A 22,936-nucleotide genomic window follows, 5' to 3' on the forward strand; every position below is an offset into this window, starting at 1 on the left:
ATCTATTAAATCAATGTATAAATGTGCATTCATGTTTACCATTTTATATTTATTTAGTTGACTAGTGGTATACAATGATTAAAAAATAAACATTAATGGCATTAACCAAAACACTTACTTTGTTATATTAAGAACACAATGTGTTAGCATGAGAAGCTTGACGCTGTCTGGAGAACAAGCAACCGAGTGCCTCTCGCGGAAATTATTAGATGTTGATGGCTTACGTTTCTTTCCCGTCACAGAAAACCATCACAGGTTTGGCAATGCTATTAAAGTATTATTTTGTTTTGTTTGTTGATCACGAAGTACAAAGTAGATGAGGAAAACTAGGACTCCGTGTACTCAGCGCGCCGCCATGTTTGTTTACATTGCGTGAATGGTCCACTCGCTGTAATATCAGAAATGGATTTATTGCATTCTGTAAAAAAGGAGCTGTGGCGTTTGTCGCATTTTGGGAAAAAAGGGAGAAAAGATGACAGAATATCACGGCGGGTATTGGATTTTGTGTAAAATTAATTATTTACTTTTAACTACTGACCTGATATAATACTGATTTTGGCAGTAACTCATTTTTTTCAAAAATGGCGTTTATTGCGTTTTGGAACCAAACTCTTCATTTATATATAGCAAGTATCTATGCATATAGGCTACAGTTTCTCTGTATATTATATCCATACAATACAATTATTTGAAAATCTGATGTTGCAAGAAAACCAACATTTGGAGAAAATTGCATTCAAAGTTGTCCAAATGCTACCCAATCTCGTGTAGTATAAATAGCAAAAAGTGTGAAAACCATTTTCGTTTGGGTTTGGGGTTAGATTTGCTTTAGGGTGTTATTTAAAGGAACAGTATGTAAGAAATGTATATCAATTAATCATAAAATGGCCCTGATATGTCACTAGACATTAAGAAATCATTTTCATTTCAAATACTTTTATCACTGACAACAGTGATCCAGCCAGGATATTGTCATTTACAAAGTGGAGTTGCAGCCCTCAACTGATGTTTATGTTGTCATGTTGTGTACTGGCCACCAGTTGTGTGATTGCAGTACTAGTTTTGTCCACAATCCTACATACTGTTCCTTTAACATATAGGTTTCTCCATGTTTTTGTCTATTTTTAAGCCCTGGTCGCTTGAAGTTGGGGTTAGAATTGGAGTTTGGGTTAGGATGTCATTTTATGTAAAAAAAAGTTATTCTAAACCCAAATCCAAGCAACAATGGTACCAAAAATTGAGAAACCAATACAAAAAAGATGCGCCGTTTTAAGTTAACAGGGAGGACTCGTGTATCATATGCACGCCCAATTGGAATTTGGCGTATGTATTGCACGAGTTTTCACACTCTGTGCTATTTATATGCATCTCCATGAGACTGGGTTCCCAAATTAAGTCCTTAGCAACACATATTACTAACATTTATGATATATTTACCGTAGGAAATGTACAAAATATCTTCATGGAACATGATTTTATCTTAATATCCTAATGATTTTTGGCATAAAGAAATATGATAATTTTCCCCATACAATATTGTTGGCTATTGCTACAAATATACCCATGTGACTTGTGATCTAGTATTGAATCCCTTTGAAAGAATCCATAATCTGTTGTCCTGGTTGAATGTCTATAACATTTTTGATTGGGGGTGTCTACTGACATTTCCTTAACATGCTGTATTGATTCTTGCACCTCTTTAAGGTCAGGACACAGCATCTGGGCCAACAGATTCATGGATCACTGCTCTTCTTTACGTTCATTCAGAACTCACACATTCCCCCGAGCTTTTTTATTCCCCGCTGCTTTAGCACATTGCAAAATGTAATAACAACTCTTTGGCAGCTTAACCTAATGTCTTAGCCGTGGGAACGTGTGAACTCCCAAAATACATTATGGTAGTGGTTGTTTCATAGAGTTCTTCAGGTTACAAGAACTTATCCGATCTAAAGCAACTGATTATTTTCTTAATTTACTATATGTAGCTTTTTCTACGGATACAAACTAGGGCCCTTGTGACACTGGACCACAAAACCAGTCATAAGGGGCAATTTTTGGAAATTGAGATGTATACAGCATCTTAGTGTGCAAGACCACCTAAGCCGAGCCCAAGTCATGACCAAAACCAAGACAGGGTGAGACCGAGACAAGACCAAGACTTTAAAGGGTCAAGACCAAGACCAAGACAGGCCGAGGCCAAGTCAAGACTAAGACCAGTGCAAGTCACTGCATTAAAACACTTATGATAAAATGTGGAATATGCATATGATTAGGCACTTCTTGGCTGTGTGTGTGCGTGAGCATGCGTGCGTGTGCATGCGTGCGTGTGTGTGTGTGTGTGTGTGTGTATGCCATCAGAGTTGATAAAATAATCAAAGGCATTGCAGATGCAGATTGCAGGGAATTTATCTTTGTCTATACGCAAATAAAAGTGAACCAACACTGAACTGTCTTTCTATGGCTTGCCATCCACTTAACACAATGCAGATGTTTTTAGTAATAAAATTAGAAAAATTGTCATTGAGAGAAACTTAAACAATGCTTAAACAATGCCAACATCATGTACCAAACCTGAATAAACTGCATTAAATTAATGATAAAAAATAAATTTGTGATGTGCCATCAGTTGTGGTCTTGACCGGTCTTGAAACAAAATTCTGAGTCCTCTTTGTCTGAGACCGAGACGAGACCGAGTAAAAATGCGGTCGATTCCAAGACGAGACCAAGATTTTTAAAAAGTGGTCTCGAGAACTACAACACTATCATCTGAAAGCTGAATTCATAAGATTCCCATTCATGTTTAGTTTGTCAGGATAGAAAAATATTTGGTAAATATTTGAAAATCTTTAATCTGAGGGTGCAAAAAAATATAAATATTTAGAAATCACCTTTAAAGTTGACTGTATGAAGTCCTTAGCAACACATATTACTACTAATAAATATATTATTAAATATTTTTAAATATTATGGCAGAGAAAAAATGATTCATTCAATTTACTCAGTTTTTTGAAGGTAAAGGGTCACAATCAATTTATTTAAGCTACATTTAAACAAAACAAAAAAAAAAATAAAAAAATTGAGTAAATTGAATTCATCTTTTTTCAGTGTAATATCCTCATGATTTTGGCATAAAAAGATAATTTTGACCTATACAGTGTATTTTTGACTATTGGTGCAAAATATACCCGTGCGACTTATGACTGGTTTTGTGGTCCATGGGTCACATATGAATATTTTCTATTTAAATGTAAACAAACTGTTTGGTTTGTCTATATTTTACTCAACCATGGGTTAAAGTCCACCCAGTATGTTTTAGGATGTTGTAAAAATCAAAAACATTTTTGCTAAAATATATTTTAAAATTATGAATCCACGTTTTCTGTTTTTCTCCACAGGTTTTTAGAGCTGGAGAGCAGCGCTTTGCGCAATGAGATCCGTATCTTCTTCCAAAGCTCAGACCAGCGGCAGCAGAGAGAGGTCTTCCCCTACAGTTTAGCAGATGGACACTGGCACAAAGTCTCTCTGGCATTCAGTGCCACCCAATTGGTGCTCCACATCGACTGCAACAGGTGAATAGCTTGAGAAAAATCCCCTCCACAGATGGATTTCATGCTTTGTAGCATATTGCTTCGCTGTTAGAAAAACACTGTCTAAATATGTACCCTAACCAGTCACTGGGGCAGCAGTACCATTTAAAGGAAAACACCACAGTTTTTCAATATTTTACTATGTTCTTACTTCAACTTAGAGGAATTAATACATCATGATCTTTTTTCAAGCGTGCACTTAATCTTTGTACAGTGCCTCATGAATGTGTTAGCATTTAGCCTAGCCCCATTCATTCCTTAGGATCCAAACAGGGATGAATTTAGAAGCCACCAAACACTTCCATGTTTTCCATATTTAAAGACTGTTACATGAGTAGTTACACGAGTAAGCATGGTGGCCCAAAATAAAACGTGGCGACTGTGCCCGAGGTCGAAGTGCTGCAACCGAAGTGCTCTTCCGCCATAAATATAGTTCTCATTTATTATCCACTTAAAAAATCACAACTTTTTATTTTTTGCCACCATACTTGTGTAACTACTCATGTCTTTAAATAAAGAAAACATGGAAGTGTTTGGTGACTTCTAAATTCATCCCTGTTTGGATCCTAAGGAATGAATGGGGCTAGGCTAAATGCTAACACATTCACGACGCGCTGCACAAAGATTAAGTGCACACATTGAATAAAGATAGGCATGTATTTATTCATCTAAGTTGAGGTAAGAACATAGTAAAATATTGAAAAAAGGTGGTGTTTTCCTTTAAAAATGTCCTAATATGTACCATAGGTGCAGATATGTATACATTTACTACCAATATGTACCTCTGAGGTGCCATATTAATGTCTAATCAAGTTTTATTTGTACTTGTTTCGTGTTCTGTTATCAGAATTTATGAAAGGATTGTGGAGATGCCATCTATGGACTTTCCCAAAGGAACAAACGTCTGGCTTGGTCAAAGAAATGATGCCCACGGGTTCTTTAGGGTAAGATAAAATCCACTCTTCAAATTGAAACAGGGCCATTTCCATCACTCTCTTTTGGAAAGCTCCCGTATAACTTTCCATCAGTTACCGTGATGAATTCTGGCAGCCAAAAGCAAAGTGTCAGCTATGATAAAGCTAATTTAGACCGGCTGTGGGTATTTATTACTTTATATCTGCGTTCCCGTACATCTTTTTCTGACATTTCCGCCTCCTCTGTCTCTCAGGGTGTGATGCAAGATGTTCAATTGGTGGTCGTGCCTCACGGGTACATCATCCAATGTCCAGATCTCAACCGCAGTAAGTGCACGCAAACAACAGCTTAACTATGCATACTTGTCTAGAAATGCCATGTATTGATGTCTGAACTTTTTGCAGCCTGTCCCACATGTAATGATTTCCACGGGTTGGTTCAGAAGATTATGGAGCTTCAGGATATTTTGGCTAAAACATCAAACAAGGTAGGTTTGTAAATATTAAACGTTAATGTTAATGGGCGGTCACACTACACTTTTTGTTCCATTGACTTACATTCATATGCATGCGAATGCGTCAGACCGAAATGCAAGCTTGTGCGAAGAAATTACGCATTTCGTTGCATACCACTGTTCAAATCTGGTGAACTCTGACCTGTGAATTCGTATTACGTGGAGATATGTGACCAGTAGAAAACCAGTACGTCACTACCAGTGCGTGACTGAAAAGCATAGATGGATGAAGCCAAAGAACTTATATTGACGTAGTGCTTTGGATCTATAGTGTATTAAGTGCACTTTATGGGCTTTTACATATTTATAATGGTTATCCAAATGTCACATTTATTATAAATCTTTTATTCTTGTCCTTCTGACATTTCCCTTGCTCTTGATGTTTTGTAATGCCTCTATACATTTATTCATCATTCATTCTAATCTCTCTTCTTTCTCACCGTAGCTGGCACTTGCAGAAGAGAAGATGAAGTATCTGGATGGCTGTTACTGCGAGAGGACCTGCAACCTGAATGGAGAGATATACAGGGAAGATGACGCTTGGATAGATGGATGCAGGAACTGCACATGCTCTGTAAGTGCATATCTCGACTGAAGTGATAACTATTGGTACTTTACTGCAGTGGTTCTCAAACTGGGGTCTGGGGACCCCAGGGGGGCCGCGAGATGGTGCCAGGGGGGCCCCAGTTTTATGACATTTTATAAAATACATTCATTTATCATGAATTCTGTGTAATTAAACCTAAAAAAAATAAGGCTACTAACCAACAGCACTACTTTGTATAACTTAATATGTTTTGTTTAATTAAAATGTTAAATTTTAGAACAGTTTTTGTCATAAATTTTCTTTGGGGGGGCCGCGAAGGAATGCACCGTACACAAGGGGGCCGCATGCAGAAAAAGTTTGAGAACCACTGATGTACTGTATAGTGAGGGTGAGAGATGAACACTCAAGAGGGGCAAATCCAATCCCAAACAGTCTTCAACAGTGCGTCGTGGGCCCCGTGGGGGTCCGTAGTGGCATTACAGGGATTTTTTAATTCAAAATAATTTTTTGAAAAATGTTAAATTAGGCATCAAACAAAAAATGCATTAATAGGCCAATAATAAAAATCAAAACTTGATAAAAATGAAAAGCATTACATTTCCGCAATAAAATCTCTTCAGTAAAATTAAAAATGTTATGTGGTGTGTTAACAGTATGTGTCACTGTATACCAAAAATGGTTATTTTAATATTTTTGTAACAAACCATCATATAGTACTGCGCCTCCTCTCCATTAAGGGGTCCTTGGCCTGAAAAAGGTTGAAGACATCTGGTTTGATTTAACGACAAAGCGACTGATTCATTTATTTTCAATAATAGTTGAGGCCATTTAAGGTGTCATAAGGAAAAGAAACCATTGATGATGCCAGAACATGGACTCTGCAAAAAATGTATTTTTACTTAGTTTTTTGTCTTGTTTTCAGTACAAATATCTTAAAATTCTTAAATCAAGATGCTTTTTCTTGATGAGCAAAATGACCTAAGAAAATAAGTCTAGATGTTAGACAAAAATATACAATTTAAGTGAAGGTATGCTTAAAACAAGCAAAAATATGCCAATGGGTTGAAATAAGTTTACTTTTTTCTTAAACCCTCAATTCAAGAAAAACATTTCTCATGCCATTGGCAGATATTTTTGCTTGTTTTAAGCACACATTCTCTTAAATTGTATATTTTTTGTCTAAAAGCTTGACTTATTAGGTCCTTTTGCTCATCAAGAAAATACATCTTGATTTAAGAATTTATTGATATTTCTGCTGAAACAAGATATGCGAATTTCATATGCGAATCAAGGCTAAGGTATTTACTCACAAGACAAGCACGAACCAATAAGATTTGACGTTATCGGCGTGCCGCCATATTTGAACTTATTTGCTGATCCGTATGTTTCGATGGATACTTGACGTGTTGACAACTAAAATAAGCTCTGAATATTCAATGTTTTCTCTCAAAATCGTATACTGTAGTTTAATTTCAGAAGACACATGTGACCCTCCACCACAAAACCAGTCATAAGTAGCACTGGTATATTTATAACAATAGCCAAAAATATATTGTATGGGTCAAAGTTAACGATTATTTTATGCAAAAAATTATTAGGATTTTAAAGGGACACTCCACTTTTTAAAAAAAAATATGCTCATTTTCCAGCTCCCCTAGAGTTAAAGGATTAGTCAATTTTCTTAAAAGAAAAATCCAGATAATTTACTCACCACCATGTCATCCAAAATGTTGATGTCTTTCTTTGTTCAGTCCAGAAGAAATTTCAACGGAGTTTCAAAGGACTATAAACGATCCCAAAGAGGCATTAGGTTCTTATCTAGCGAAACAATTGTCATTTTTGACAATAAAAATAACAAATATACACTTTTAAACCACAATTTCTCGTCACAATTAAGTCACAATTTCTAAATTATTATTAATATGTGTTGCTAAGGAATTGATTTGGACAATATTTATTTTTATTTTTTTTGTAGCCTCAAATTCCAGATTTTCAAATAGTTTTATCTCTGCCAAATATTATCCTATCCTAACAAACCTACATCAATGGAAATTGTATTTATTCATCTTTAAGATTATGTATAAATCTGACTTTGTATAAAAGTGACCCTTATGGTTTTGTGGCCAAGGGTCACATATATGAATCCACTGGAGTCCATTTGTATTTGTTTAATGATGATGTAGTGCTCAGTGGTAGAGAATTGCATTAACTGTGGATTCGACCCCAGGGAACACATAGTGATGAAAATATGTATACCTTGTAATACATTGGATGAAGCGTCTTGTCAACGCACCTTTGAAACTTTACAGGGATTATTATATAGCCCATAAACGTCTCAATCAAACTGATGGATATTTTGCAGAATCGTGACTGTATCTGCCGGTATGATAGTAATGGTGTATGTTTTTTACTTACAGAATGGCACGGTGGAGTGTGAGAATATTTTCTGCCCACCACCTCAATGCCCCCCTGATACAGCTCCCATCTACATGCCTGGAGCATGCTGTAAAGAGTGCCAGCGTGAGTATACACACGTACCCAAATGCAAAACGAGACTAGACATGCATATCTTTAATAACTTGTGTATTATTTCGTAAACTCCCTTATCATTCTCCCTTATTGTCTCGATTCTGCACCCACTATCATTTCTTCCGCCGAATCTTTCGTATAATCATACTGCGGTCCTGATGACAAACTGACCACATCCCTGTGTTGCTAGGTAACCGCTGCCACAAATGCGAATGTCAACACACACACACCAACAAACAGTTGCACACTTTCCCTACCCTGGTATCATAAATAATTCAAGGCCAGCGCGCGGCATGTTGTGTTTGAGCGAACATGGCTAATGTGCAGGAGCTAATAGCAGTTTGACTGATGACCGGGGCTTTATTTAACACTCGGCTCTGCTGGGCTTTATCTAACATGCTGATTTGATCTGATTTCTATTTGAATCTCTGCCCCCCCACAAAACAATGTTTCTGGATCTCGATTATCTCATGCTTTGCTTATTTGTGGTGCTTTTTCTTATTGTATCTCTCCTGCGAATCTGTCTGCAGCCGTATGTCTGTTCAGGGGAAGAGTCTACGTGGAGGGCGATCGTAAAAGCATACACGACTCGGAGGGAAACTGTTTGCTGTTTGAATGCAGGGTAAGTGACTGTTGGAAGGTCAGGGGTTCGAATCTCCTGCTGTTCGATTTGCAGATTGAATCGAGTTAACACACGTTTGTTCGAATGCAGGGATCGAAGCATGCGTAGGGTCGAGATCACGTCATGTCCGGAGCTGAACTGCCCCGAGTCTGAGCAGATCACACTTACAGACCGATGTTGCAAAGTGTGCAGAGGTGCGACACACACACAACAAACAAAACAACAAATGCTTTTTGATGTCAGTGATTAGTCGTATTAAGAGTGTCCAGTTTTGACATACGCCAACATATCTGCTTAAAGGTCAAACTATAGTAAATTTTTTAGGTGTACGTGAAGGTCCGAATACAGTGCGCGCGACGCAATTTGCATTATCAGAAGACTGCGTGCGTAGGGTACGCGCACCGCTGGATTTTTTAAACCACACGTTGGTTACACATGCGTCTACATGACAATATAGTATGTAGCCCCCAGGAGATGCATTGGATTTTGTCACGTCTGTGTACACGTACGTGTAAAATGAACTATACTCTGCAAGGCTGTGCATTCGACCGTGCGCGTACACGTAAAAAACAGACTATACTCTGTATATGCCTGCACAAAACATCACATATCACTTTAAAGGCACAATAGGTAATTTTCGCCACTAGAGGTCGCCATACAAAAAACTAAATTAAAGGAGCGTCGAATGATGTTGTAGTTTTTTCCTCTACTGCCGATTGGAAATCTCTCCGATGGGAATCGCAAATCATGTTCGTGGATGATGTAATGAATAAAATTTTTTTATAACCATTATGATATAATGTAAGCCAACAGCATGGCTTGATAGAAACAACAAAATAGTGCTAGACTTTTCAATCAGTCCTTCCAGAAAAACGATTTTTTTTGTGATTGTTGCGGGCAAAAATCCTTACCATGGGGTTTACACCAGCCGCGTTTGAGGCGTCAAAATCGCATCTACCGCGCCTTGTTTGCCACTTGAACAGTTTGAGTGTACTCGCTTCATTAGCGCGTGAAAGCCGCGCGTGAAATTCTAGTCATCGAGACATTCACATGGAAATTTGCGTCATGGGAGGGGCTTCTGCAACTCCGCTGGCTTTCTGTAATCACGTCACTACTAAAGCAACGGTTAATGCGGCGCGTTTTTCCGCCAAAGTTCACATTTTTCAACTCGCGCGTTTGCCGCAGCAACGCTCAATTCGCGCCAAATGCCTCATTTGCGCGGTGAGACCTCCAGACGCGCGTCAACGCGTCTTCACATTGACTTAACATTGAAATCACTCGTGCTTGACGCCTCTACTGCGGCTGGTGTAAACGCAGCATTACTCTTGTGGCACGTTTTCTTAAAAAATGCAATGGTATATGCGCATATTTATGCAATTTTATGCGATGAAATTGCGGGAACTTACAAAAATTGCAGGAACTTGCAAAACCTGTTTGCAGCTTTTTAATGATGTTCATGTCACATAATCATGTCACTTCATAACGTTCCCATAGCAACAGGGGACATGGCTGCGCTTGTGCGAAGTAAATGCAACATTTTTCAAGATATATGTGATTTTTGCTACGAAAATGCAGGGATTATGAAATCATGCAAGCCGTGAATATTTTGCACACGGAAATCTGCAATTTATGCTGCGAAAGTGTGGCGTATTTGGAAAAAAATGCGGCCCCTGCATAAATATGCGGACTTTGGCTGATTACGCGTTGAATCATGCGATCTCATCGCGTTTTTCTGGAGGGAATGATCAATCCCACTTCTGCATGTGGTGCTGCGCAAATTGACCGGCGTATGACATCTCGTGACTCAATAGTACAGCTTTTGGACCGGTCTCGCTTTACTACGATGTCATACAGTGATCAGTCTGCGCAGAGCTACACGAAATCGAACACGTCTATGATTGCTACCGCAGTAAAAGCGGACACTAAAAATGACAGACGACCCTATGGATTTTGCACACACATTTGGTACTAGAATGATTATCTGCACCGTCATTACATTTACGTTAAGGCATTTTGGAGACGCTTTTATCCAAAGCGATGAAAACATGAAAGCGTCTTAGGGAACGAATCATTACTTCACTTATGGCTCTCTTCACTGCAATTTGCACTTCACTATACAGTATTTGTATTTATATGCTATATTAATCTTTCTATCTCTTTTTCTCTCTTTCTCTCTCAGGGCACGATTTTTGCACTGAGGGTCACAGCCGCAATTGCATCGAGAACTCGGACTGCATTAATCTGGAAGCCGGAGCTTGTTGTAGTTGCCGGGAAGGTTACCATCCACTCCGAGACGACAACGCCTACTGCCAAGGTACTGCTGTGCTCAGACAAACCTGCCGACCTACACAACCATCACCGGCGCACATCTATCACAGTATGCAAACAAACAAAAGAAAATCTTAATCCGCCAAACCTCTTTTCCATAGCACCTGTTATCTGACCCCCAACAGATTTACTCTGCGATGAGATGCTTGCAATTTTCTGTTTTGTATAAGCAAATAACAGGGTTTTCGCAAATCTATAGCGCGGTTCCACCCGTAAATTGGCTGCAATCACAGATGGAGGGGTTTGCCGCGCTGAAAGCTGCCGACTGGTGATTACTTAGCGTTTCGCAGAATGAATATTTCAGCACGGTTATTTTCCTGAGGTGTGTAATTAATGCATTGTAAACCCCGTAGTTCACGCTGGGCGAGTTTGGGTGCGCGTGTACAGATGTGAAGGAGGTTTCCTGTGGCTAGATGGCTTTTAATAGGCTGTGTCCATGTATAAACACACGCAGGGGACTGTGTGATAGATTGGCGTTTACCACACAGAACTAATAACTATTTTTAGTTTTGTGTGCAAATGTGCTACTGTCAAACAAGACCTTTTCTTTCGGCTTTTTTTCCTGGTAGTTGGTGTAATGGTCGGGCCATACACACATACATCCCTTACAAATAAGTACAGTGGTGGCTTATTTCTTTGACATATACCATGGTATTGCATTACATACTTAAAGGGGACATTTCACAAGACTTTTTTAAGATGCCAAATAACACTTTGGTGTCCCCAGAGTACGTATGTGAAGATAAAATGCAAATGACTCTGCACTAAATGACATTGCTGTGGTTGGATAGTGCAGATTAAGGGTGGTATTATACCCTTCTGACATCACAAGGGGAGCCAAATCTCAATGACCTCTTTTTTCACATGCTTGCAGAGAATGGTTTACCAAAACTAAGTTACTGGGTTGATCTTTTTCACATTTTCTAGGTTGATACAAGCACTGGGGACCCAATTATAGCGCTTAAACATGGAAAAAGTCAGATTTTTTTATTCATGTGCATCTCATATAGGATTTAATAGCATGCCATAACAAAATTGCAACTTTATCCAAATTGTTTTTTTTAATCCTCCTGTATTCTGCTTTTGATCGTGAATATGTGGTTACTGCCCTGGACAGGACCATCTCCAGCAATCTGAGGCTTAATGTGGGTTTAAAACACAGTGAAATGAATTGTGAGGACGATTATATAAAGTGTTCTTGAAGAAGAGAGAGTAGGAGGACCGAAGGACAAGTATGTAACTCTGAAAAGTGCAAAAAAAGATGCGAAGGCTGAGAAGAAGGATGGAGAAAGAAACATAGGAATGAAAAGTCAAAAAGGTCTAAAGATGTTCGGTGTTTTGTGAGTTTGTTAATGTACTTTTACTAAACAGAGAACTCGCACAGTAAAGTACAGTAAATTTTCATTAAAAGGTTTTGAGCATCTTATTTTTCCAAGGTTGCTTAAGCTTAAAAAGACACTCCACTTTTTTTAATTAAAAGGCTTATTTTCCAGCTCCCCAAGAGTTGAACATTTGAGTTTTACCGTTTTGGAATCCAATCAGTGGATCTCCAGGTCTGGTGGTACCACTTTTAGCATAGCTTAGCATCCATTGAACCCTATTAGACCATTAGCATCGCGCTAAAGAATAACACCAAAGAGTTTCGATATTTTAAAACTTGACTCTTCTGTAGTTACATCGTGTACTTAGACCGTCCGAAAATTAAAAGTTGAGATTTTCTAAGCCGATATGACTAGGAACTATACTCTGATTCTGGCGTTATAATCAAGGACTTTGCTGTCGTAACATGCTGCAGCAGGCGTAGTGATATTACGCAGCACCCGAAAATAGTCCCCTTGGTAACTTTCAATAGCTGGGGACTATTTTCGGACATTGCGTAATATCATTGTGCCATGTTACAGCAGCAAAGTCCTTGATTATTACGCCAGAATGAGATTATAGTTCCTAGACATATCGGCCTAAAAAATAGCAGCTTTAATTTTCCTTCAGTCTTAGTACACGATGGAACTATAAAAGAGTCAAGTTTTAAATAGGAAAAATATCGAAACTCTTTGGTTATTTTTTAGCGTGATGCTAATGGTCCAATCAGATTCAATGGATTACGCCAAGCCATGCTAAAAGTGCTAGCGCCAAACCCGGAGATCGGCTGAATGGATTCCTCTGTTGCAGAGTTGTAGGCAGAGATGTTAAACATTCATCAAAATGTTCAAAGATGGTGTCTGTGTTCCTGTTAGTTTACAGTCTCGACAGTGTCAACCGTAATGTTCCTCAAATCACGAAGCGTTAATGACTGTGTCTTCCAACACTCTTGACAAATGTTGTTAATGGACTGCAGCTGCAGTGCGAATGATGGATCTGCCGAAGTTTCTTCCCAAAAGTCGTAATACAGGCCGTATTTTGTTTTGCAGATATCGATGAATGTGCAGAGGGGAAACACTACTGCAGGGAAAACACAGTGTGTATGAACACGCCCGGCTCCTTCATGTGCGTGTGTCACACCGGCTACGTTCGTATTGATGATTACTCCTGTACGGGTGAGTACAATAACCCTCTTGTGGGCTTTTATCTCTTTTGAGAGGGAAAGAACATATTTGGCCAAATTCATAGTTGGTTCTTGGATGTGCTTACTATCAACCAATCAGAATTTGGGAAAGGGAAAAATAGGGGTAGGGACCCCAAGTCTACTTGGCACAATGTAATAAAGCATCAAAAGCTATGTAAATCTTTATATTTGGACTAAAGAGACACAGTTGGTTGGTTTCATCGGTCTAAAATTTTCAATTAAAAAACAGTTTTGCGCCTTGTCAGTTTTTTCACAAAGTAATTAAATTCGTAAAAAGGAAGGTAATTGTTTTGCTTTGGGACTACATGAACTATATTTTTTTCGGCCCGTTTAAATTAGCAGTGGATCTGTAATTCCCAGAATGCTTTGCATGCACTGCATTAGGAAAGTATATTTTGACATTATGTGTTTTCTGTAAAAAGAAAAACTTTTTTAATGTTTATTTCCATTGGAGGTTGTGTTTTATTTATGAGTTTTTGAGTACAGTCCTAAACTAATAACATAACACAACATTTTGCTTTCAGTGTGACAGGGAAATTTCTTGTTCCTGGAAAATTGGTGCATTCAATTTCAATTACTTACAAAGAAAACAAATCACATTTTCAGTTTTAAAGAGCACCAATGGTCCGATTCATGACTTTTTCCTTTGGTGTGTAAGTGTGTATTAGTACATGTTAACGATATGCAAAAGATAGCAGGAATGAAGCGAGTAATCGTCTCCAACCTAAATTTCTTTTCTTGGACTACAACAAACACACGGACTGTAGGCAACAGTTTACTTACTAGGATTTGTGATGTAGACAAGACCGACATTATCATAATTCCTACCGCTTTAGACTCACAGCCTGTAAGTTAACTCCTGTTAGCATTGCATTGTGAGTGAATCTTTCAAACATGATAAGGAGCGCCACATTTCCTGCTGACATCAGAGGTATTTAGACCAATCACAACGTACAGATTAGCTGGCCAATCAGGGACAGAGCGCTTTTCAAATCCGTGCGTATCTTCATTTGTTCTCTTTTTATCACCGCTCAAATATGGGTAGGTTTCTTAAAAAATACAAATTTTGAGCAAAAAGCTAAAATAATTGCATTTTTGTCACTTTTTGGACTTTTGTTAGAGATCCCGAGCAATGATCAAAACATGCACACACTATTTACTGTTTTGGATCAGTGAATCCTTCAGTATTTCATAAATTGGGCAAGAGCGCCACCTAGTGGATAATAGTGGAAATATGGATTATCGTAAAAACCTGTCTTTGGCAGGGAAGCGTTTTCTCTTAATCGACGAGATAACTTGTCAATAGTGGGGAAAGAGTTAATAGATATACAGAGGAAGCACATAGGGGTTTAACAATACATCGATATGGATCGATAAATTGGTTTTATTTCTAACGATCCGATGCATCGATACCACAAGTAAAAAATCAATTTGAAGTACCTTTATTTTGACACGCTCCACGTCCTCATTCCTTAACGTAATGTCCATCTACGCATTTCCACCAAAGCGCAAATTTTCGTTTATGTTCATCTGCTAGCATCAGCAAGTGAATGCGATGCAGCAACAAAGCAGTTGTAGCAGGGAAAACACAGCAAAAGTGACACAAGACGAGCGTGTGTTTAGCAGCACTGCATGTAAAGTTGTCCATGCAAAAATATTTTTTTGAAGGAAATCTCTCAAAAAAGGCATTTCATGCTCAAGGCAGCTCAGCTGTGTTACTATTGTTTCTCAGGCAGTTTCTTACCTAGTGGTTGTGGATAGACAATGACGTGAGTTCGCTTTAGTGCTGTGTTGTTGTTCTGTAATGGAATGGGTTGGATTGTTGTATAAAGGCATTATGAAATAAACGTCCTGTAAAAGCATCATTGCTTTCTATCTGTTGCTTTTATTTGGGAAAACCTTGAATTGCCTGGTAATACGGTTAAACTCGCTGGTTAATGGAAAAATTCACATCAGTTGTTTAGCATTGTTTGTTCTACTAAATGCAAATTTACTTTAAACTCATTAAAGCTTCAAAGATTGTTTGTAGTTGTTTAACTTTCTCCCTCAAAATCTAAAAGTGAGAGATGTCTTTTTCTATAAAGTAGAAGTGGCACAAGCGTGACCAAACAGAAGTACAACATTTTCTACAGCTTCATTGTCTTCATGGGTTGGACATACATGTAGTTCAAATTTAGCAATTTCAGTCTAGTCTGGATGTCTAATTTAATTTTTGCAAGATGTAATATGTCTCAGGTGTGCCTAGAATGTGTCTTTGAAGTTTCAGCTCAAAATACCTCACAGATCATTTATTATTTTTTCCAAAATGCCCCTATATGGGTGGGAGCAAAAAATCTCAGTTTATTAATGTGTGTCCCTTTAAATACAAATGAGCTATTCCTGTGAATACAGTCTGAGACAATATCATCTTTAGCAAACAGATTTAGAAAAGCTTTTGGGTAAAATTAACCAGTCATGGGCGGGGCTTTGTTTTTGTGATGTCACATTAACAAGAGAATCAAAATCGCATGTCTAATGAGACTGCTTTGGTTTAATGGGAATAAAAAAAGGAAATTGTGTGTTTTATTTTTTATTGTAGGGTTGTTGTGTTCACACTCTGCCAACATACTTTTTTCTCTAAACACCTTGTAAAAGTGGATTTTGGATAATAGGTGCCATTTAACTTAATATTAACGTTTTTCAAAATACAGTAACTTTTTAAAGTTGTGTTAGCTAACACTTTTATCTTGGTATATTGTGTAAGCAGTTATAATGTTTGGGTCAATATTCCAATGACCCTTTCCAGAATATAACAGACTTGCATATAGCATCCCATAGAAACTAAGGAGACATCTGTGTATATACAGTATATTTATATTAATGAGCTAAAAGCTGTGTATCGGTTGCTGATTGGCTGGAATTCTGTATTTGTTGGTAATTGCCTGAGAGCTCTGTATCTGTTCCTGTAATTACTGGGAGTGTCTTGAGTATGGCTGCCGAATCCCAGTACCAGCAAAACATTATTATTTTCAATTATTCATGCAGTCACACGCAGAAAAAATAACAGCATATTTTGCCCGCAGGATTATTACGAGATAATCTGCAGGCTGCGGTCACATCTGTTGGAAATTGGAATTGATTTGAATGTTTAACTTGAATAAACCTCACCTGACATACATGAGAAAGCTTTTAATCAGTCGATCTTATTGTAATTTATAACATCAGAAGTTATTGGAATTACTATAATTATTGGAATTGCTCTCCATGGTTCCCATATCTGTTCATTAAAGCTTTGGCATGCTTTCATGATAATTAAATCCTTAGCAATGAGCAACGTTGTAGGCATAATAAGATGTTTTGTCATTTACATGAAAGCTACCAGTCATTAGTTGTCGAAACCCCCAAAATTGTAATGGAGGTAATAAGTCTCTCTCTCTCTTTCTCTCTCTTTGTATCTCACCCATGTGACACCTCATTAGTTCTTCATGATCAGTCGGTAGATGTTAATCTTTAAAAGGATGTTAGTCTCCAATCAGCTCTTTAATGTGCTGTTCTGGACAGAGTTGTCGGTGTAAATGTGTCTTCAAAAGGCTGGTCTGCGAAATATCACCTTCGTTGTCATGGGTAGCTCATGCAGCATACTGTCATCTTTATTTAATCCATTATCATGCCAAACCTGTCTATTCAGGGATCATAAAAGTGATCTATGTGATCCTAATGCAATCCTTGACCTTGTGTGAGGAACATACTGAGAATTAGGAGATTATTCTGGGGAAAATTTTACCCGACGGACATGTTCACCATTCACTTTTGCAAGAAGCAGCTTGGACGTTCTGTCATAAATGTTTAATTTGTGTTCTCTATAGGAGAAAGAAAGTTATACAGTTTTCAAAATGAATAATAAATGATTCTAAGAATGATTTCTTCGGCTTGCACTACCTTAAAGTTTTGAAATCAGCTCAATGACTATTTGAATCCCAAAGACGGATCAGATACGATACTATTTTCTGCCTTTAGTTCAATCTGAATGGAAGCTCAGAGTAATTATGTGATATTTGTTAGTGAAGGATCTTTGGCTGGTTTGGCTGGTAATGCATCATGAGGGGTTCATAGATGAGGAATCCCGGCATAAAAGACCCAGCCAATCAGCATCATTCATCAGTTAAAGAGCATTTTAATGAGATGATTTAATGACATTTCCAATGAGATTTTAATGAGACTCCGAGATCCATTTCAGGCAATTCCTAGATCTGTGTTGTAAGATTTATGACTGAAGTTGATTAGACAGTTTTGGTTCACTGAAGGATGAGTTTGTGAAGATGGAGCGTAGGTACACCACACCAGACAGACCTGATGATCGAAAGAGAAATGAAAGATCTTGTTTAAACATCTAAAACCCCTTAATCTGGAAATTAAGATAAATATACTTATTTCAAAATATCATAACAAATAATATAACTATATACTGTAAATATTATAAATAGTAACATGACAAAAATAGCAAATGACAAAATTTATTTTAGTAACCCACTGGGCTATTGACACAAGAGGCATCTAGAAGCTGTAATCACCAACAAAGGATTTTCTACAAAGTGTGTTCAATACTTATTCCCTGTGTCATTTCACTTTATTTATTATGACTCAACTTGTATACTTAAATTTTCTTAAATGAATTCAATATTTGGCTTGATGGCTACATCTGGTGGAAATATTGTGTCAATAGCCCACTTAGAAATCCCCTTACTGATAAAAATGCTGATGTGTCAAATACTTATTTTCCCCGCTGTACCCTTTTCATCTCTGTGCGTGCCGTAACTCTGTCTGACACACCCACCGCTAGCCTAGCTTAGCACAAAGACTGTAGTAATTGCTCCAGTTAGCAAACTGCTCCCAATAAGTGACAAAATAACAGCAACATCTTCCTATTTATATGTTGTGATTTGTATAGTCACAGCCTGTACAAACAACAAGGTCATATGAGAGACAGCCATCTTTTTACCGTATACATACTGAGAACTATATTTTCAGAAGGCGAAGCACTGCTACTTGGGCGGAGTGATTAGCGCAACTCTGAGTAAAATCTCTGCTCCTCACCACGGGGCTTCTTACGTGCTGCAAGCAAATTATTCGTACACGCTGTGACTATACAAATCACAACATATAAATAGTAAAATGTTGCCGCGTTATTTAGTCAATTATTAATATTTAAATTATATCTAAGTATAAATATGAATGATATTTAACTGTGAGGGAGGAAGATAGAGTCACTTTGTGTTTTTCACCTGGTGGTGGCTGATGATGGATCCTCCGTGGCCAGATCTGAGTCACAGCGAGTGAATATGTGTGAAAAAGAAGGAGAAAACAGCTTTAGTGTGTTAATGTGAGTATTTAGAAAGATAATTGATGTCACTTTAGCTGTTACAGACAGATGAGCTTACACCCAGAGCACATGAGAAATCACACAAACACAAACCTCTTCTCTTGGCATGAGTGTAATTTCACTGATTGAGGTAAACAGAGCCGGCAACAGGGGAATGATGAAGATGAATACTGGACCGAATTGTTTATTGGCCTAAACTTCTATTCCTGATGGGTCTTTACTTTTTTCATATATAGGTAAACAAAAATAAATTTTGCTTAATGGTATTTATCCATTAGTCGTTTATTACATAGACAAATACAGTAATAATACATTTATGGAGATCACCGATTTTTTTACCTGTTTGCATGGTCTTGCATAAGTGCCAGCTTTAGGAACATTTTCCCCCAGGGTGAAATACACCTGAGGAACTTTTACCAGCTATGTTTCCATCCCTTTGCTTTTATGCACATTATGCATCAGACAAGTGAGGGAAATGCCAAATTTCGTTGCCAAAACGTTTTTTTTTCACTGGCTTTAGGTGCTTTTTGTTTTGTTTTTGGCTCGAAGTGATCAAATACGCTAAAATGATACAGCCTATAGTCACAGGAATTCATACGTACAGTTTTTTACGTTTTGTATGAATTCATACAAATTAAATCGTACAAAATAAAAGAAACCCCTCCCCTAACAACAACGTCGTAGGGGCGAACGCAAATTGCACAAAAACATACGAATGTGGTCATACGAATTTATTAAAAATAGCCACCACATAAAATGTGTACGAATTGTCAAGAAGTTGCGTTTAATGATATGGTATATATAGTTTTATATACCGTAAAACAGAATATTTACCAACTCGTAGTCTTACGTTTTCTTACACCTGAGGAACTTTTATCAGCTATGTTTCCACCCCCTTGCTTTTTCTGCGCATTTTGAAGTATCGCATCAGAAACGAGTGATGGAAACGCCAAATTTAGGAAAAATCCCTTAATTTGCAAAAACGTTTTTACACTCGCTTGAGTTCTTTTTGTTTTGTTTATTGCTTAAAAAGATGAAATACACTAAAATGATACAGCCTGAACTCATGGAATTCGTACGTACAGTATTTTACGTTTTGCATGAATTCGTACAAAGTAAATCGTACAAAAACATGATTATTAGAAAAAAATTAAGAAACCCCTCCCCTAACACCAACGTCGTAGGGGCGAAAGCAATTTGCACAAAAATATACAAATGTGGTCGTACGAATTTAATAAAAATAGCCACCTCGTAAAATGCGTACGAACTGTCATGAGATTGCGTTTAATGATATAGTATATATAGTTTTATATACCGTAAAACAGAATATTTACCAGGTCATCGTAGTCTAAAGTTTTCTCCCAAGGTGAAATATACCTGAGGAACTTTTATTAGCTATGTTTCCATCCTCTTGCTTTTCATGCGCATTTTGAAGGATCGCATCAGAAACAAGTGATGGAAACGGCAAATTAAGGAAAAAATTTCTTAATTCGCAAAACCGTTTTTACACTTGCTTGAGGTTCTTTTTGTTTTGTTTATGACTCGAAGTGAACACATGCGCTAAAATGATACAGCCTGAACTCCCAGCAATTTGTACGTATTTTACAATTCGTATAAAAAGTGAATCGTACAAAAAATTATGATTATTAGAAAAAAACAATAATCCCCTAACCCTGACCCTAACACCAACATCGCAGGGACGAAAGCAAATCGCACAAAAACATACAAATGTAGTTGTACAAATTTATTAAAAATAGCCACCTGGTAAAATGCGTACGAATTGTCAAGAGATTTCGTTGAATGATATGGTATATATAGTTTTATATATCGTAAAACATAATATTTACCAACTCATTCTAGTCTAAAGTTTTCTTCCAAGGTGACCGATATACACCCATGGAACTTTTACCAGCTAAGTTTCCACCCCCTTGCTTTTTATGCGCATTTTGAAGTATAGCAGCAGAAACAAGTGATGGAAATTCGCAAAAAAAAGTTTTTACACTCGCTTGAGGTGCTTTTTGTTTTGTTTATGGCTCGAAGTGATCAAATACGCTAAAATGATACAGCCTGAACTCTCGGGAATTTGTACGTATTTTACGATTCGTATAAATTCGTAGAAGTGACTCGTACAAAAACGTATTATTATTAGAAAAAACAATAATCCCCTAACCATGACACTAACACCAACATCAACATCGCACCAACAGCAGGGGGGAGAAAGCAAATTGCGCAAAAACATACAAATGTGGTCGTGCGAATTTATTAAAAATAGCCACCTGGTAAAATGCGTACGAATTGTCAAGAGATTTCGTTGAATAATATGGTATATATAGTTTTTATATACCATAAACGTGAATATTTACCAACTCATTGTAGTCTAATACAATAAAATAACCCAATATATAAAACTTTCATTTATAGTAAGGGTACAATATACTGTAAGTGCAAAAAGTCTGACAGCACCTCAGATGTGCAGACAACCTTCCACAAAGACTGCCATATTGTTTCAGTACGACAGCGTCAGTTATTCCCTAAGCTCTGTGTTCATACACATCTGACACAAATCACTTTCATTTTTTTTCTCTCTTTTCTTCTACCTGTTTGCGTGACAGAAATGTATTCCCACAGAAATGAGCCGCGAGCTAGAAGGAACAAGAGTGCAGATCTGTAAAATGTATAAAAAGTGTGCAAACCACACTCACTTACTCCCATTCCTTATTTCTTGTTTGTTTGTTTGTTTTTAAGAGAGAGACGAGTGTGTGCATGGAATAAACACCTGTGATGAAAACGCCCTTTGCTTCAATACGGTTGGTGGACACAGCTGCTCCTGTAAGCCGGGTTACGTGGGTAACGGCACGGTCTGCAAAGGTGAGGTCAAACATAAAAAACAAACCAACTTTTTAGTACTCCATACCAACACTAGTGAAATGTTATGATTCACAATACCAATTTTCATATTGTAGCTATATGCAAAATGCTACTTTAGTTAGTTAGCCAGCACTATTAGGAATTTTGAAGTCTATATTATGGTCAATACTGAAATTGTATTTTATCCAAGCACGTTTACACATTTATTAATTCAGCATCAGAAACCTTAAGTTTGCAGAATTTCATGTTATACTTAGAAAAGCCTTTTGGTTATGAATTGTTGTCTTGTGATTGGTTCCCAGCTCTTTGTGAGGGCCAGTGTCTCAATGGTGGCTCCTGCGTCTCTCCTGATACCTGTGTATGCCAGCAAGGCTTCACCGGAAAAAGATGCGAGACAGGTAAGATCCATTAAGGTACAAGATATTTGTGATACCGGTCCATGTTTTTTTTAGCTGTGTGTTAACAAGGTAGAAGGTTGTAATGTGTAAAGCTACAATGTCCAATCAAAAATTTAAGTCAGTATGATCCTTTTAAATGTGCATTGTGTAGATTTTTAGCGGCATCTTAGTACACGATGTAACTACAGAAGAGTCGAGTTTTAAATAGGAAAAATATCAAAACTCTTTGGTTATGTTTTAGCGCAATGCTAATGATCTAATCAGATTCAATGGATTATGCTAAGCTATGCTAAAAGTGGTACCGCCAGACGCGTAGATCAGCTGAATGGATTCCAAAACGGTAAAAATAAAATATTAAACTATATGGGAGCTGGAAAATGAGCATATTTTCAAAATAAGTGGAGTGTCCCTTTAAGTGATAAAACTCATCTCTTCTAGCCCCGCCCACATTGAAATCCCATTGCCCCAAAATCATGCTCCACATATGTGTGAGCATATGTGATTTTGACCAGTTTTTCACTATCAGCAATGTCCAAACCCACCATAAGTGCACAGATCTTTGGTTTTATGGCTCTCGAGATCGATGTGTGTGTGTCTGACTGTGTGATAGAGACTTCAGGGCATTTTTGCACATTATTAGCCAATAGGGCATCTGCACACCACCCACTTGTTCCTGTGTGAATGACAGAGGGATGGTGAACGGATG

At 37.6% G+C, this 22,936-nt stretch overlaps 1 protein-coding gene across 3 annotated transcripts in view; it reads left to right on the forward strand.

Annotated features, from left to right (window-relative positions):
- The window catches only part of nell2b (neural EGFL like 2b), a 54,673-nt gene that overhangs the window by 10,217 nt on the left and 21,520 nt on the right, over positions 1 to 22,936 (forward strand). For 2 of the 3 annotated variants that reach the window (XM_073868650.1, XM_073868661.1), the window contains exons 4-15: positions 3,396 to 3,569; positions 4,435 to 4,531; positions 4,756 to 4,828; positions 4,907 to 4,989; positions 5,462 to 5,590; positions 7,981 to 8,083; positions 8,623 to 8,705; positions 8,797 to 8,908; positions 10,894 to 11,028; positions 13,451 to 13,576; positions 21,710 to 21,832; positions 22,135 to 22,230. In XM_073868650.1, the coding sequence (XP_073724751.1) occupies positions 3,396 to 3,569; positions 4,435 to 4,531; positions 4,756 to 4,828; positions 4,907 to 4,989; positions 5,462 to 5,590; positions 7,981 to 8,083; positions 8,623 to 8,705; positions 8,797 to 8,908; positions 10,894 to 11,028; positions 13,451 to 13,576; positions 21,710 to 21,832; positions 22,135 to 22,230 (1,334 nt within the window). Of the gene's footprint in view, positions 1 to 3,395; positions 3,570 to 4,434; positions 4,532 to 4,755; positions 4,829 to 4,906; positions 4,990 to 5,461; positions 5,591 to 7,980; positions 8,084 to 8,622; positions 8,706 to 8,791; positions 8,909 to 10,893; positions 11,029 to 13,450; positions 13,577 to 21,709; positions 21,833 to 22,134; positions 22,231 to 22,936 lie in introns of all 3 variants that reach the window. The other variant, XM_073868658.1, reaches the window with a different exon arrangement.

Source organism: Misgurnus anguillicaudatus, chromosome 1 (genome assembly GCF_027580225.2).
Source record: "Misgurnus anguillicaudatus chromosome 1, ASM2758022v2, whole genome shotgun sequence".
Taxonomy (NCBI): Eukaryota; Metazoa; Chordata; class Actinopteri; order Cypriniformes; family Cobitidae; genus Misgurnus; species Misgurnus anguillicaudatus.